At 47.4% G+C, this 15455-nt stretch overlaps 7 protein-coding genes across 7 annotated transcripts; 3 read left to right on the top strand and 4 right to left on the bottom strand.

Annotated features, from left to right (window-relative positions):
• Nucleotides 1–45: 45 nt before the first annotated feature.
• HD556DRAFT_1420847 (uncharacterized protein) lies at nucleotides 46–1448 on the bottom strand. Its single transcript, XM_041304472.1, has 5 exons — nucleotides 1211–1448; nucleotides 1055–1154; nucleotides 833–990; nucleotides 608–778; nucleotides 46–538 (listed from the first exon to the last, which is right to left on the bottom strand). The coding sequence occupies exons 3-5, from the start codon at nucleotides 966–968 to the stop codon at nucleotides 249–251; spliced, it is 597 nt and encodes a 198-aa protein (XP_041153202.1). The 5' UTR covers nucleotides 969–990; nucleotides 1055–1154; nucleotides 1211–1448; the 3' UTR covers nucleotides 46–248.
• Nucleotides 1449–2164: 716 nt separating this feature from the next.
• HD556DRAFT_100803 (uncharacterized protein) lies at nucleotides 2165–3385 on the top strand. The gene is made up of 6 exons (XM_041295860.1): nucleotides 2165–2532; nucleotides 2592–2622; nucleotides 2681–2737; nucleotides 2794–2850; nucleotides 2913–2969; nucleotides 3032–3385. The coding sequence occupies exons 1-6, from the start codon at nucleotides 2330–2332 to the stop codon at nucleotides 3317–3319; spliced, it is 693 nt and encodes a 230-aa protein (XP_041153201.1). The 5' UTR covers nucleotides 2165–2329; the 3' UTR covers nucleotides 3320–3385.
• A 766-nt stretch (nucleotides 3386–4151) lies between these two features.
• On the bottom strand, nucleotides 4152–5251 carry HD556DRAFT_1450471 (PUA-like domain-containing protein; the record flags this gene model as incomplete). The annotated part of the gene is made up of 9 exons (XM_041307768.1): nucleotides 4152–4349; nucleotides 4384–4455; nucleotides 4515–4625; nucleotides 4676–4732; nucleotides 4782–4804; nucleotides 4858–4874; nucleotides 4933–5061; nucleotides 5122–5175; nucleotides 5232–5251. The coding sequence occupies 9 exons, from the start codon at nucleotides 5249–5251 to the stop codon at nucleotides 4152–4154; spliced, it is 681 nt and encodes a 226-aa protein (XP_041153200.1).
• A 2778-nt stretch (nucleotides 5252–8029) lies between these two features.
• Nucleotides 8030–9375, bottom strand: HD556DRAFT_99669 (PUA-like domain-containing protein). Its single transcript, XM_041312217.1, has 7 exons — nucleotides 8932–9375; nucleotides 8742–8870; nucleotides 8667–8683; nucleotides 8591–8613; nucleotides 8485–8529; nucleotides 8201–8434; nucleotides 8030–8151 (listed from the first exon to the last, which is right to left on the bottom strand). Exons 1-6 carry the CDS (start codon nucleotides 9114–9116, stop codon nucleotides 8288–8290), a joined length of 546 nt encoding a protein of 181 aa, XP_041153199.1. The 5' UTR covers nucleotides 9117–9375; the 3' UTR covers nucleotides 8030–8151; nucleotides 8201–8287.
• An 85-nt stretch (nucleotides 9376–9460) lies between these two features.
• HD556DRAFT_99987 (PUA-like domain-containing protein) lies at nucleotides 9461–11509 on the bottom strand. Its single transcript, XM_041312230.1, has 9 exons — nucleotides 11177–11509; nucleotides 11074–11127; nucleotides 10888–11016; nucleotides 10803–10819; nucleotides 10705–10749; nucleotides 10594–10646; nucleotides 10433–10543; nucleotides 10319–10372; nucleotides 9461–10264 (listed from the first exon to the last, which is right to left on the bottom strand). The coding sequence occupies exons 1-9, from the start codon at nucleotides 11335–11337 to the stop codon at nucleotides 9635–9637; spliced, it is 1254 nt and encodes a 417-aa protein (XP_041153198.1). The 5' UTR covers nucleotides 11338–11509; the 3' UTR covers nucleotides 9461–9634.
• HD556DRAFT_100134 (uncharacterized protein) lies at nucleotides 11510–12463 on the top strand. The gene is made up of 3 exons (XM_041295837.1): nucleotides 11510–11982; nucleotides 12030–12284; nucleotides 12340–12463. The coding sequence occupies exons 1-2, from the start codon at nucleotides 11682–11684 to the stop codon at nucleotides 12194–12196; spliced, it is 468 nt and encodes a 155-aa protein (XP_041153197.1). The 5' UTR covers nucleotides 11510–11681; the 3' UTR covers nucleotides 12197–12284; nucleotides 12340–12463.
• A 720-nt stretch (nucleotides 12464–13183) lies between these two features.
• On the top strand, nucleotides 13184–14133 carry HD556DRAFT_1420784 (uncharacterized protein). The gene is made up of 2 exons (XM_041304471.1): nucleotides 13184–13469; nucleotides 13515–14133. The coding sequence occupies exons 1-2, from the start codon at nucleotides 13379–13381 to the stop codon at nucleotides 13676–13678; spliced, it is 255 nt and encodes an 84-aa protein (XP_041153196.1). The 5' UTR covers nucleotides 13184–13378; the 3' UTR covers nucleotides 13679–14133.
• The last annotated feature ends 1322 nt before the right edge of the window (nucleotides 14134–15455 follow it).

Here is a 15455-nt window from a genome sequence, read left to right as displayed (position 1 = left end):
AACCCTGCGACTGCGCTTGACATCCAATTCAAGCACCGAGACAATGACCAAGACCTTTATCATGCAATCACGGTGCACATGAGAGAAATGCTGCCTTGTCACTCAGATTAACCCTCGACATTGAATAGCCTTGGGGACTCGGCTACCGCTTCGAGCACCAACTGAGATTTATAAGTAAGTATTTTACGAGCTGATCTCATCCAGCGTTAGTGCGAAATCAGATCCTCCCACTTGACTTCGCGTTATGATTACATCTCTGTTTTGTGCTCTGCCCACACAGGGCTCCTCTGGTTCTCCTCAATGTACGCATAAACCTGCGACCAATCTCGGCATATGTGCGTGACACCCAAGCCGCTTGAGCCTGACACCGATCCATTGGTGTAGACTGGATCGAGGGTAGTATCAGAATTGCAAAGGATGGCCTGTCGCAAGAAGTTGAGGCAGTGGCCACTATGATCATTGGGCCCATTCATAAGGGCTAATCGGATCATTTGTAGACAATGCAGCTGGTGAAACATCGAGACACCAAACAGTCGCCCTGATAGAATGTGGGAATGGCAAGCGTCTGACTCATGCACTGACAAGAATGGGGTGGGTGTTTACTTACCATTTGGTCCCAGACGAACGAATCCGTGGCCTTGTTGAAAGTGATCAAGCAGATTCCACTCCGACCAGGCCGTGAGCCCCGAAGTACTGTAATATTTTGAGTCTTCAAACGTCAATCCAACAATCTCCAAGTCGAGGGGTAATTCGATCGGATGATCATTACCGATATAAGCTGCATCAAATATGCTGATGAGATGGCTGTCAGTAAGGGACGACCTCGACATACAGTACTGTTTATCATCGACAGATTGATGTCGCAAGCGCAGTATGGTGAGGATGTTCAAAATGATGCTAATGGCGAAAGCACCAGGCCCAAATACGTGTAATATGCCCGAGAGTCGAAGTTTGAGGTTGTGAAGCATTGAGTCTGCCGTTGGACGTGCTCTGAGAGAAATTTTCAGGTCACTGAATATACAAGGTAACTATTAGCATTACATGCTCAACTTACCAGAAACCACTACTATAGCTTGAGCTGTTGCTGGCAGGCACGGAAAATAACGTGTCACAACACGCCAGATTGCTTTATGGTGCACATCAGGGGAACCCATCTGCAGTGTGAGTTGTACTCGGTTGAACAAACTGCCGGACTTTCGACAACACTGACTGATCTGTTGCATCGAGTCCTGAACATCAGCTTCCATCTACCTGTGCGTCCGATGCTCGCATAATGAGACAAATGCTAAATGGCATTAAGTATGTCCAGGGCCATGACAGCCGCGAGTCGCACCTACTCCACGGGTGGCAGAAGTCGAGAATTCTGCCAACTGGCCGCCGGCCTGACTGGATGTTCCTGGTAGATAACGAACTCAATTGTAGGAGTACTTCATAGTTCTACCGTCAGTCCCCCCCCCCCCCCCCTGCCAAGGAGCAATGTTAGATTCTGAATCAGAGTGTCAGTTTCAACATACCAGCCCTCCAAAGTGGTTGCGTCTACTTTTCAGAAAGTTCCTTCGACGCAGTAAAAAATGGTCAAGTGAGTTACAAGTACTTTTAGTACAAGATGTTGAATCTGGTGACGATATCGTTTACTTGCCTGAGTCCGAGGAGTTGGCAGGCACTGGGATCTCGCCACTGGCACAAACAACGCGTCAACTTGCACACTAGTGGCACATGACTTTGTTCGCGACCACGTATATAATGTTAAGCCTTAACAAAACTCGCTACCTATCTCCATCAGGTCGAATTTTACGCGAGAGATCAGTCTAGGACTTTAAACCTGTACTCGATACAGCCTTACTCACACAGCGTGAAGTATAAGGCTTGTTGACTGCAAGACCGTCTTCGGGAGTGGGAACGACATTGTCGATGTAGCCGCACTGAGCAAGAGCTGGATTTGGACGGGCTGAGATGCCACTGGTACAACATCAACTCCTGGAACAATAAACACGACATTGGTAAGTCGCTTCAGGTCACGGAGATTTACTTACGCTGTTGCTCAGCATGACGTGTTCGTGGTTCTTTCTGATCAATCCAGGGACCTGACAAAATTGTTGAACAGGGCCTCCCATCACTTCACTCTCACTATGAACCTGGCCACACCGAGGTCCTTCTTCTGTGTCAACTAACGGAAGAACGTTTCGCCTAAGCAATCAAGAAACAATACGGACCTGCCTAGAGGCAGACTTTCTCGCCTTATCGTGGTGGATTGAACAAGCAGGTTGTGAACGGAAGAAAGCTCAGGCTTTTCCTAAGCACACGATATACACTCCAAACCGATTATAGAATGAATGTTTTTCTGCGAGCGAGTCTGAGAGATAATCGAGCTACCCAAAGATATAAAGGTTTCACTCCTTGCATCAATTGTACACTCAACACCCTCCAACGATCGCTATTGCTTACATCTAACCACAATGAAGCTCACTTTATCTTTCGTTTGTGTTGCCATTGCTTTGCTGCAGATGACCGCGGCATCTCCGGTCGTCAAAGGTGAGGCTTCAGTGCTAGCCTCATCTTGTGGTGCACTACTTACCTGGTTGGTGACATAGATGTCGAGAAGCGCGCGCAAAAGGCGTTCCCGTGTATGCTCTAGCGTGCTTATCCTATCTGCACCATGTTTAATGTCAAAACCATTCAGATCTTGTTGCTGAGGACCCCTCTGATGTCGAGAAACGCGCGCAAAAGGCATTCCCGTGTATGCTCTAGCGTGCTCATCCTATCTGCGCCATGTCTGATGTCAAAACCATTCAGATCTTGTTGCTGAGGACCCCTCTGATGCCGAGGTCCCCCCCAATAAGGCATTCACAGGTATGTCTCGGCGTGTTTACATTGTTTACATATTGTCTAACGAGATGTGCATTGTGACACAGACATCGCCGCCGAGAAATCCCGTGATGTCGCGGACCCCCCTACGAAATCATTCTCATGTATGTCTCGGCATGTTTGCGCTATCTACATCTTGTTTAACGAGATACACATTGTGGTACAGACATTGTTGCGGAGGAATCCCGTGATGTTGAGCCCGCCAAGGAGGAATCCCGTGAAGTTAAGCCCCTCAAGAACGGGCCCACCAAGGAGGAATCCCGTGAGATTAAGCCCCTCAAGAACGGGCCCCCCAAGGAGGGCACCCCCAAGAAGGCTCTCTAACGTGGTATGTCTTGAGTATCATGTTGGAGTTTCGACTCTTTTCAAACTGTTAGCACAGCTACAGCCTAAGGTCAGAAGCTCGAGGTTATCTCCATCTTGGACAACCTGTCTTCGTTACGGTGCAAATTAGACAGTTATCATCGATGTATCACTATCGCACAATCATCTGATCGCAAGAATCAATTCTCATTATCCCTAAGCCTTTTTACATAAGTGTCGAGCACGGCACTCATCCTTCTGTGTTGCGATCTGCGAAAGCTAATTCTAAGGTGTATATGTGCTTCCCTGACTCGGAGGAATGGCATTTCCAATCCGTATACTTATGCAAACCTCTGTAATTGTGTGCTGGGCAACCGGCGGCATAGTTACTGATTCCATAGTGTGAAGGGTGACATGGTGACACTCGTAATAAACCAACTACTCATCAGTGTTCAACGTTCAAGCTTAAGAATGAACATAGTGAACAAAACCCCTATCCAGTCTCGACAATATTCCATCATTACGAGGATACTATGGATATGAATGTTTTATTTGGCAATCTATAATATATACTGAGTAAAATGTTCATCTGAATCGATGCAAAGCTGACCTAACAAAATTTGGTCATGGCAATGGTGTCCACCGAGTCACATGTCGGTACAACTTTATTCCCCTCACAGCCTATCAGTCATCCCTTAAACTACACTCGAAACAGAGGTTGGAAGAAACCTGAATTCAACCGCCCATTTTATCAAAAGTCGCGTGCTTATTGACCATATCATGAGGGTTTGTTTGTACAATATTAATCTCGCATCAGGTATTACATCTGCTTCATCTTCTTCCTCAGGGAACATATCTGCACTGTGATATCACACTTTCACTCGAGGGTTATCGTACAAGTTCCTCGTTTCCTTTCCTTGAATTTTAGTGAGCCTGGGCTTGAGCGTGATAAGCACTCCGGCATACCACGTTCACAAGCGAGCTCAACGGTGGAGCTCTTTCGAGGGGCCGTGAGTTCGTTGATCATCATCTACCAAGGCCCCAAACTGCTGCATGATTCTTTGACGGGGAGTTACTGGGGGCGGCATTGGCGCTGGCGGCTGCACGACTTCGCCTGGTAATAGCTTGTAACGGGGGAAAGTCGTTGAACGACGGCGTAAGGGTAATTGACCTGGAACTCTCTTTCGATGCTGGTCAGTCTAATCAAAGCCCGACCATTAGGAAACTTGCCTCCATAAGGAAACGACAGATGACATAATGTCCGTCTCTGTTCTTTTCTTGCCACGCCTTTGAAGACAAAGGATCAGTGTTCAACGGATGTATGTAAATATTAAGAACAATATTACACGTGTACAAATGTACAAGCCATCATACCGAAAGCCTTCCCAGGGCGCAAATTCGGATTCGAGCTCGTAGCCCCGAATGACTCGCACGGGGTTGCCTGTTTCGGAAGATTTCTATTGTATCGTCATTTCCCGTCCTCGCATCTATCCGGTATAGAACTCACAAGAAGTGCTTCGTTTCCAAAATCCGTCCATTCCTGGTCACGGACCTGCTCGCGCGTCTTTGGAATTACAATCAGCGTCAAGCTATGAAGCACAATGAGAATTTACACGATCACCGGGCTCGTGACCCCCTGATGATTCTAAGTTGGCATACAATCTTGTAGCCCGGACTGTGAATACACACCTGAACCTGTATAAAAGCTATATGGACAGGTAATATTACTAATGTGGCTCGAAATAAGTACCGCTAGGTGCTTACATCTTGTCCCCCTCATCCTTGTCATCTTTGTATTGACCCGAGACGACAATCGAGAATGCGCCCATTTCCTTAGTGCCATGTATACCAGGCTCCAATTGGACATGCACGCCGGCATTATGACATTCTTTGCTGTGAACAGATAGGCAGATTAGGTAACTGATGTATCAAACGAGAATCAAGACCAAGCACCGAGTCGCCCATGTCGTCCCCACAGGTGCTCCTGGAATTTCCCCAAAGCGATGCCTGCAAAGACACTGCATGAATAGATATAATTGAGGGAGGAACACTGAGAGACTTACGCCGGTATTTGGCTAGACATTTCTCTTGGATCACCTATCTTTTCGTCCCAGGCACTGTGTGATGTCTTCGCGTCCAAGTCCTTCTGAGTGCGAACGTTGTTTATTGGGCCGTTGGTGATTGTGAGGACAATGGAGATAAGCAGTACTTATAGACTACTACTGTGTCGGAGTTCGAAAGCCGTAACTTCAGTCTTCAAGTCCATGGTTATTCGGAATGCTGCGTCCTGACTCGAGCTGGAAACAGTGGGAAATGCAGTGAATAATACTCCTGGCCAGTCTCAACACACCTTCTGTCTTCATATGGTTTACATGATACGATAATCATCATAATCATATATTCATTCCGAATATCGACGACATCTACACGGTAGGGCGCGAGCATGGACGAGCTGTAATCCAAAAATACTACCTTCAGCAGCTGCATTCTCTGACTGAAGGTGTCGTTGTCTCAATGAATGGCGGGCCTATCCGCAAGACATCAGCGCTTAGCCACCAGCAAACCGGATTGTTTGGAAACTACGATAGTGATCCACCACCAAGGCTATATCGCAAAGTTCACGTGTAGTGATGTTGTTCCAAAGTTTGTGGATGAAGATGGAATATCATGGTGACCGGTGTCAGCGATTGGGAAAGCTACCCGTCTAGTGAGTTTAGGCACGGTCAAATATACATCTTACACACCAGATGGGTATTGAGCATGGGCCACTCGGAGATGACGGACATCTGCCACGTAGCCTACACTAAAAGCTGTGAAGTAATCACGAGGGTGTCACATGTACAATGTGCCAGCTCGAGCTTCCAGTAAACTCGACACTGACTTGACCTAAACGCCCATTGTGCCTTGGTGTCAACGCTTCGAGACCTGTTGAGAAACACATCGTAGCGAGTGATGGTTTTGGTTTTGGCCTTCGTTGGATGAAAGCTAGAATGGAGTTGCACCTGATAGTTGATTATGACTTTACCCGTTGCTGTGAAGCAGGAGACATCAGCGATAACGCCCACCAGAAATTTGAAGGACACATCAATCTGGTTTTTGGCGCCATACATCTGCTAGGCGGAGAGCGGATGATGACTGGGTTCAACGGACGGCTCGCTGCGGGTATGTGAATTGAAGAGTGGAGAACAGATAGGACGGGATCAGGACGGAGACAGTGAGACCATGGTATTGTCTTCAGGCGGTAAGAAAAGAGTTAGCGGAAGTGTGGTTGGTGCGGTGAGGTTGTGGGACATCGACACAGGCAAGATCATTGCGAAATGGATAGGGCATACACGGCCAGTCAGGTCGATCCGCTGGAGTTGATATTTTCGGCTAGTGGTGGGCGTATTTTAAGATGAGACTGCAAGGCAGTAGGATGCGGAGACCGAAAAGACAATCGCTCGGACGAGTCGGACCTCGCGGAGACAAGGTACTATTTGCAGTGTCATCATTATGCCGTCCTTTACTCGCAAGACACGACCATGTCAATTGCGAGTACCGATAGATACAAGGACTTGGAGCCCTCGACTGCTATTCGAAGTCAAAATCTTGGATGTGAAGACAGACGAGTTTGCATTCCGATAGGTTGATGCTACACGACGTTCCCATGTATGTACCCCGATGTTTCTTTAACGGCCCACCAAATCGTGCTCACGTACGTCATTAATGTCTCATCTGGTACTGTTGTAAGCGCCTCAATCTTCTCCGTTGTCTGTACGACACCGTCCCAACCATCACCATTCGTATGGATCGTGGCCACTTTCATTTTTATCATACACTCGATACGCCATCGCGACCCCGCCCTTTCCACTGGGTTCTGAATCGCCTCTCTGGCAGACCAAGCGATGCAGTTATGGAGCTGCATGAGCATCCCTCAGTATTAGTTGACGTGCTGTATTGCCAGGCCAAACGCGCGTGTTCCTATCTATCTACTCGAATATTCAATTCTACTTGATAACATTTTCATGTTCGAATTCTGCCTCGTGTCACGCAGAGGAATGCACCAGCATGAGAAAAACCGAGGGCATGCTGCTTCCTCTATCTTGTCTCCACACCTCCCGTCGTCGCTACCACAACGATATCACACGCTGGACTCGCTTCTGGCTCTTTTATATGTTGTACATCTCCTGAATACACTGACGGTCATCATTAATCTACCAGTCTTTAATTACGACGATCTCTCCCGTCATCTGACATCCCATGATGTTATCTCATCCATAACGCAGTCATAAGATCGTTTAATGCATACCCCATATACCAGCGCACATATGCGAACTACTTCCAGAGCTAACTGGTTCGTCCTTGCATATTATGGCTAACGACTTTACAAAGCTCGTTCAAGTGTTGTTGCGGCTGTCCCTATGGACAGTGTGAGCAAGTTGCCTGCTCATCTTTGCATTGATGTTTTTTTTCTACAGTCGTTGGAATGTTGGCATGCGAATGCCAGTCTGAGACTCGGTATGCAATCGTGCCCTGTTGTGGTGCATGTTTTGAGGGCTATCTACTGGTCAAGTTGGAGGGTAGTGCATCGAAAGTTGTCACTGTGGTCTGTTGGTACAATATCCATCTCAAGGTCATCAGGTATTACATCTGTCTCATCTTCTTCCTCGTAGAACATATCTGCACTTCGTCATCATCAGGATATCTCGGGGGCCTCATTTTCTTTCCTTGAATCTCGCTGAACCTGGGCTTAGGCGTGATAGGCGCAAGAGGGCCTCACGTATACCACGTTCGCAAGCGAGCTCAACGGCGGAGCTCTTTACAGGGGCCATGAGTTCGTTGATCATTATCCACCAAGGCCTTCAACCGATCCCTGAATCTTTGGCGTCCATTTACTGGAGTTGGCCCTGGCGCTAGCGGCTGCACGTCTTCGAAGCCTGGTATTGGCATGTAAAGGCCGACAACCGGTGAACGACGGCGTAAGGGTGGTTGGCCTGGAACTCTCTTTTGATACTGGTCAGTCTAATCAAAGCCTGATTATTAGGAGACTTGCCTCCATAAGGTAACGACAGATGACATAATGTCCGTCTCTGTTCTTTTCTTGCCACGCCTTTGAAGACAAAGGATCGATGATCAGTGCTCAACGGATGTATGTAAATATTAAGAACAATATTACACGTTTACAGATGTACAAGCCATCATACCGAAAGCCTTCCCAGGGCGCAAATTCGGATTCGAGCTCGTAGCCCCGAATGACGCGCACGGGGTTGCTTGTTTTGGAAGATTTCTATTGTATCGTCATTTCTTGTCATCGCATCTATCCGGTATAGAACTCACAAGAAGTGCTTCGTTTCCAAAATCCGTCCATTCCTGGTCACGGACCTGCTCGCGCGTTTTTGGAATTACAATCAGCGTCAAGCTATGAAGCACAATGAGAATTTACACGATCACCGGGCTCGTGACCCCCTGATGATTCTAAGTTGGCATACAATCTTGTAGCCCGGACTGTGAATACACACCTGAACCTGTATAAAAGCTATATGGACAGGTAATATTACTACTGTGGCTCGAAATAAGTACCGCTAGGTGCTTACATCGTGTCCCCCTCATCCTTGTCATCTTTGTATTGACCCGAGACGACAATCGAGAATGCGCCCATTTCCTTAGTGCCATGTATACCAGGTTCCAATTGGCGATGTACGCCAGCATGAAAACATTCTGCGCTGTTTACAAATAGACAGATGAGGTAACTGAAGTTATTACACGAAAATCCACAGTACGCACCGATCATTCCATGTTGTCCCGAAAGGTGCTCCGGGATATTCCCCAAAGTGGTGCCTGCAAAGAAAGTATTTAAACAGTGTGGCCGATGGAGGGACACTGAATATTGCTAACACCGGCCTGGCACGAGGGTCTTCACTTGGTACCCTGGCCTTCCTGCACCTTTTTCTGGGTGTTTCTTCTTTCATCTTCTGGTCCTAAACACTGTTTGATGTCTTCGCCTCTGAGTCCTTGTGTATTTTGTCGTCAGCGACTGTCAAGATGATGGAGAAAAGCACACGAGGCCAACAATGAGGCTTCTTATACAGACTGCTGCTCAGTCGGAGTTCGAAAACCGTGATCATCTGGCCAGGCCAAGGTTCGACTCCACCAACGAATAATGATGCGTCGATAATACAGACAATTTGCATCTGTTCCTGCGAGACGAGGTTCCATACTTAGATTGTCCCGTAGTTCTGCGTGAATTCCTGAATTGCGCAAGTACGGGGCTACAGACACGAGTTTAACTAAACGTAGACAGACCTAGTAGAGCAGTATCAGCAGGCAGACATTCCAAATGATCCTCAAAGCAAGAAAACAGAAAAAGGGTACTGTACATCCGTGACTGGTCCTACCAGATGGGCGAAGTGAATGAGAAACATGGATTCGAGGTCTTGAAAGCAAGAAAGCAGAGCACCCGGTATATAATAGGTATTTGATGACTCGCTCAGAAGGGCGACGGGGATAAGAGCGATGAAAATAGGGAAGCCGCCGTGATTTCGAGGTCCTCGAGTAGTAGATCTTCCTCATCTTCCTCATCAAATGGTATATCAATGTCTTCGTCATCAAGTGTTATATCGGTATCTTCGTCATTCTCATCGCAAGAGATGCTCCGCATGGGTCTCCATATGAGGCTATTGGGTTTGGATTGGCTGGTCCACATGCTAGGTCGCCTCTTCACAGGTGTCTTCATGGAAGAGCTCGTTCCAGAGAAGCATTGCTGTTTCTCTTTCTGCAACTCCTTCTGCACCCGCTGGTTGTGCTTCTGCAGCGGGGTTTCAATAGTCATCAGGACCGGCGTCAAAACCTGTGGCTGCACGGCAGATGATGATGATGATGGTGAAGACGACGATGGTTGGGGCGGCGCTTGGTCGGCGAGTTTGCACTTCTTAGACGCCGCATCGGCATAGATCGTTGGATCATCTTGGGGTGAACATGGCTCAGTCTTGCGCTTACGGCTGATCAACGTATGTGAGGGCGAGACGGCAGTATCTGATGTAGCTACGGAGGTGGGAGATGGCTCATGATCGGTACCTCCAGGCGAACGACGAGGCAGGGGAGGTTGACCTGGAATCCTCTGTTGATACATCATCAGTCTAATCAGAGCCCCATGATTTAGAATGCAACTTACCTCTAACCTATAGCGACAGATATCCAGACCCTGAGGATTTTTCTCTTTCCATGCCTTTGAAGGTTTGAGCATCAGTTCTGGCGCATCCTCCATAGATAAGGGAAATAACATTACACTTTCGACAGTGTACAGACCATCATAACGATAGCCATCGGCAGGCGCAAAATCGGAAAGTACTTTGTAGCTTCGGACGACGCGCACGGGGTTGCCTGTGTCACGCGATTTCTGTTTTGCAGTCATTTGGGGATCTCACGTTCAAAGACAGAAAAACTCACGACAAGTGCTTCGTTTCCTGAATCTGACCACTGCTGATCAAAAACCTGCGGACCTAATCGGAGCTTCAGAATTTTAAATGAATAATCACGCTATATGAGTAAGAAAATGACCTACACGCTTCGGAGGACAGCTATCAGACCACCGCTTGCGACCCCCTGACGCTACCACGTTGGCATACAATAGTGGAACCTAGGTTGTGAATACACACCTGTACCTGTATAGTAGCTATATACCCGTAAGGCTCAGAATACAATGGTCACGCTTTAAAATGAAGCGGTGTGGTAGGTGCTTACATCGTATCGCCAAAATCCTTGTCATCTTTGTAGTGACACGAAACGACAATTGAGAAGGCACCAGTGTGTTTAGTGCCATATATGCCAGCCATCAAAGGACGGTGTACACTAGCATGAGAACACCCTTGGCTGCAAAGACACGAACAAATGAATTCAACTGAATCAAATGAGAATGAAGATACACACCGATCCTCCCATTTAGCCCCAACCGGTACTCCTGGAATCCCCCCAAAGCGCTGCCTATAAAATGGGTGAGTACTGAAGCTGAGGGAGTCATACTAGTACTAACGCCAGGAGGCGGGCAGTCAACTTGGCAATCTTGACGCTCCCTGAGTCCTTGCCCACTGAAACTTTGCTAGCTATATTTTTCTCTTCATCACCATCCATCTGATCATCATCTGTGCGGATGGCTTCGACTTGTTCTAGCGGTCCGTCATCGTGACCCATCATGTGTAGCCACTGTGGCGTTCAACGTAACTGATGCCTTTAACGATCCAGCAATGCATGAGGCACCAATGATACTGCTTCGGAGTTCGAAAGAGATGAGCTTCGAAAAGCCAGACCTAGGGCACGATGCCTTGCATCGACGACGACGGCTGCGAGTGATGCTCTCGATTGTATGGCATGTCGACAACAACACAGACGACGAGCTGTGTACGACAACCGTGGTGACGTGTGTGTGAAAGCTGTCTCTGATGAGTGTGTCCTAGAGGCTATTGGATAGCGTTATCTTTATATCTCTTTGTTGGCATTTGCAATGAGTCTGTGAATTGCAAGAAACGGGAATTATTAATATGCGTGTTTTGGTTGGTTACCACGATGATGATGGCCGAGATCATCCCACCGATAAAAATAACCCTACATTCAATAGTTCACGTATATATAATTTGATGACATTGGGGTGTATCTCACCATATCGTTACTATTGCTCCTTCTTGCACAGTATGACCCGCCCCTTTAAGCCACCCCCGCTGGCCAGGGATACCACTGGCTTTCGATGCAACTCACTCAGCGCGTATGCATGGAAACAATGGACTATGTTTGAAGCCACCTTTGCTATATGTGGTCTGGAACCTTGGGAGAAACTTGTTTTCGGTGAGTATTCCACGTTCGACGACCTCCAACCACTCATCCACATACAGTAATCGTCATGTCTCTACTCACTTTCCTATTCTTTACCGGCCTGTCTCGGGTAATACCCAGTCAGTTGATCTCACTACTACCTCGCATTGCATACTATCTCTGGGGCGACGAGCGTGTACTAAACCACTGGATGGATCATGCGGCAGCCAGTGTGAAGGAGCTATAGCCTGAGGTTTTTGATTGGCAGATGGATGTGGGTGTACTTTACGTTGTCTGGATTGAGGCACAGGGGGTCCATCACGTTCACCTGTCAAGTATGTCTCTTAGCATTTGATGCAGCCCTTGCAAAACTCACGCTGATTTTCATAGGGCTACTGTTTAACTGTATTATGTCTCTCGTACTTTATTCTTCCATCATTGTCTCCGCCCACGTAACTTTATTATCTCAACTCGCTGCCAAATCCGACCAACGGTGATAAACCTGACAGCTCCGCGCCACCACCTATGTACCTCTATGTAGTTCTTACACCATGTACAAAACTATGTTTCATCATCAAGAGCCTGGTACTTAGTATGAGCGGAAATGTTGAATCATTTGCTCAGAAGGTGAAACAGAGATGTTATGGTTTAGAATGCAGCGACCTCACGAGCAGATAGCTGGACGGCCTTGGGGCTAGTACCAGTATCACCTTTTGAGTTGCGCCAATGATTTCCGGGCACATTGCCAGAAATAATCAAGCCGACATCATGATTCACAGTCACTCGTGCTATGATCACATAAGAAACATCGAGACCAGCAGATATTATAGCTCGTTGACATACTGGAACAAAAGATTGTCCATGTCAACACACGGCGCAACAGCGGATTGCCTTGCAAGTGTGAACAAAGCAAGCAGTAAAGCTTGCGATGGCCAACGGCGTCCGCATCCCGCGCGTGAGTCGACAATGTGTTGTGCGGGTCAACTTTTTCGCAATCAATGATCTGAATGGCTAAGAGTAACGTTACCATTGCATGGCCGGCCGTTATCACAGCACTTGCAACGAAAGAGACCTACAGAATCGACTCAAAGTTAGTAATGAGGGTGGCCACTGCAACTCAAACATACCGATATTGGCCTTCTTTCGTTTTATCGGTCTCGGAGGAACTTGGCTCATGACAAACGTGCGATGCGCAGCGGTGACAGACTGCAAGATACCCGTAACCCATTGATCAGGTGGGACCGCATCACGTGCCAAGAAATCATGACTTCGATTTCCGCCAATTTCCGCCGCCCTCTCGGGCAGCGTGATTGGATTAACTCAAAAGGCGGACTATAACTCAAGTACTCGTTTTCTTTTGTGGAACCATCTTCAAGTACCCTTGCTTGCCTGCTCCTCAACTATAATCCCTCCCCAACTATATTTCGTCATGGTGAAGGACTACTTATGGAGGCAAAGAGTCAAGTTCGAGTCGACCTTGGCACTGTCTATGCTTGAGCCTTGGGAGAAACTTCTCTGCTGTGAGTCCCATCTTTTCATGTCTTAATTTTCTGATCTGTCTGCAGTGATCATATTCTCGCTCTTGACGATGTTGGTGATGATTGGACTGTTCCAATACTTGCCGCAACATGTCATGGTCATGCAACGACGGGCCATATATTACCTTTGGGGTCAGGAAGGAGACGTGCTTCGCTCATGGGTGGAGACACCTGGGCTGAAAGAGCTATAGTACGTACCTAATTTTCCACTCATGGAGGTGCGAGCGTTCTGGTGTTTTATCTGCCTTCGTGCTTACCTACCGACACATTTGTCTTCTTAGATCTTCCCCTATGCTATCTATTCTGGATTCATACCTTCCATATCCTTGACTCACCTACGTATACCTCCTTTGTATACTCATACATGACTACAAGAAACTCTTATTGCTGAACCAAATTTTGGTGCGCTCGATCATACAGCAGCCACCTGATGACCCAATGATACTACAAGTTATTGGGTTGCAAGACACTCGTTGAGTTTTCTTCTCTGTCTAGCCCGCAGAAACGTACTTTTTTTTCTCGTCGACGCTGGGTAAACACGCAAGTAGTTATGCTCTTTACCTCACCAGCCCATAGTACGTTTTGCCAGTATGTTACGCACATCGGTCCTCTCGGACGCGACCAGCTTCCGCAAGTGTGCATGACGTTATAAAATCATGCCTAATAGTAAGACTACATTTGGAATCATTTCCATGTGCTTGAGCTCGGGAGAAGCTCGTCTTTGGTACGTTTAGCCGGCGCTTCTGTCTTCCCTCCCACCGTCCTCGTTCGCAGAAACACGACAGTCGTCATGACACTCCTTGCCTTTCTGTTCCTCACTGGCTGCGTTCGCTATGTACTTGATACCCCAGTATTTCGTTATGATCCAGCATAGGCTCTCTTATTACCTCTGTGGCGATGAAGGCGGGGGTATATCGACATGGACTCTGAGCATGTACTAGACCCAACCAGAACTTCAGAGAGCTATCGGTATAGAGCGTTGACACGACAACCCGCCATTACTAAAGTTATCTGATTCCGCATGTTGGCGCGACGACATTGAATCTGCTATCTTCTTCTGATTCTGCATGACGTCAGATCCAGCAAGTAGAACGCCTGCTTGTCTAAAAAAACGACAAGTGACTTTGCCAGCAAGAGACGAGCTAGGATATCGGATAAGATATTTCAACGTTGGTTAAGCTTTTAGAAATTTTAAGTAAGGATCGTTGTGGTGTTGTGTTTATATTGGGAGATGGACTTGAACTAAAGTTTGCACCACCACCATGAACCGATAGGGTTTATCGCTTCTCAGCCGCGGCAATCCTACGCCCTGTACTAACCTTGACCATTTGCATTACCTCGGGGAGAGCATAGCTATCCTCGGGCTTTTCAAGTCCAGTGCTTCCTCGATCATAGAAAACCACGACGTAGGCAGCCGCCGATCGATTTCTCGGATCCTAGTCCTAATATTATGGGCTCAGGTGACTCTGCAGTCCGCTGGCTGAGTACTGCAAGGTTAAAATTTTGGTCTCGCTCATACATGATCACGGACCATACTATGCAATTCACACAGCTCCACCAACGTTTTTTCATCAAGTCTAGTCTAGCTCTGGTCTCCGCCTGTAGCCAGCACGGAGCTCGATCAACGCAGCTAGCAGAACAGCCAAGAACAAACATACCCAGAGAGTGTCGGTCTGGTGCTGAATGCCACCGCGTGTTGATAGCATGATGTCTATCATGAGCACACGCACAAAACGGCGTTCTCAGCACTTGAGTGCACCAAATGCTTGTGCTGTCAACAACGCACGTACCTGATTTTTTATGAACACAGGATCCGTCATCACTCTACACTTGGATTTTTCTTCACAACTACGCCCCTATACTTGCTATTGCGTCGTGCCAACTGTATAGGGTCCCTGGGGCCTGAGAATAACCACCACTCGCTCTCCAATCTGACGCCGTTTGATAAAGAGTTAAAATAAGAGAAAG

The sequence above is a fragment of the Suillus plorans genome (assembly GCF_016647745.1).
Source record: "Suillus plorans strain S12 chromosome Unknown HD556scaffold_105, whole genome shotgun sequence".
Classification (NCBI taxonomy): domain Eukaryota; kingdom Fungi; phylum Basidiomycota; class Agaricomycetes; order Boletales; family Suillaceae; genus Suillus; species Suillus plorans.
This window is presented reverse-complemented; position numbering and strand designations above follow the sequence as displayed.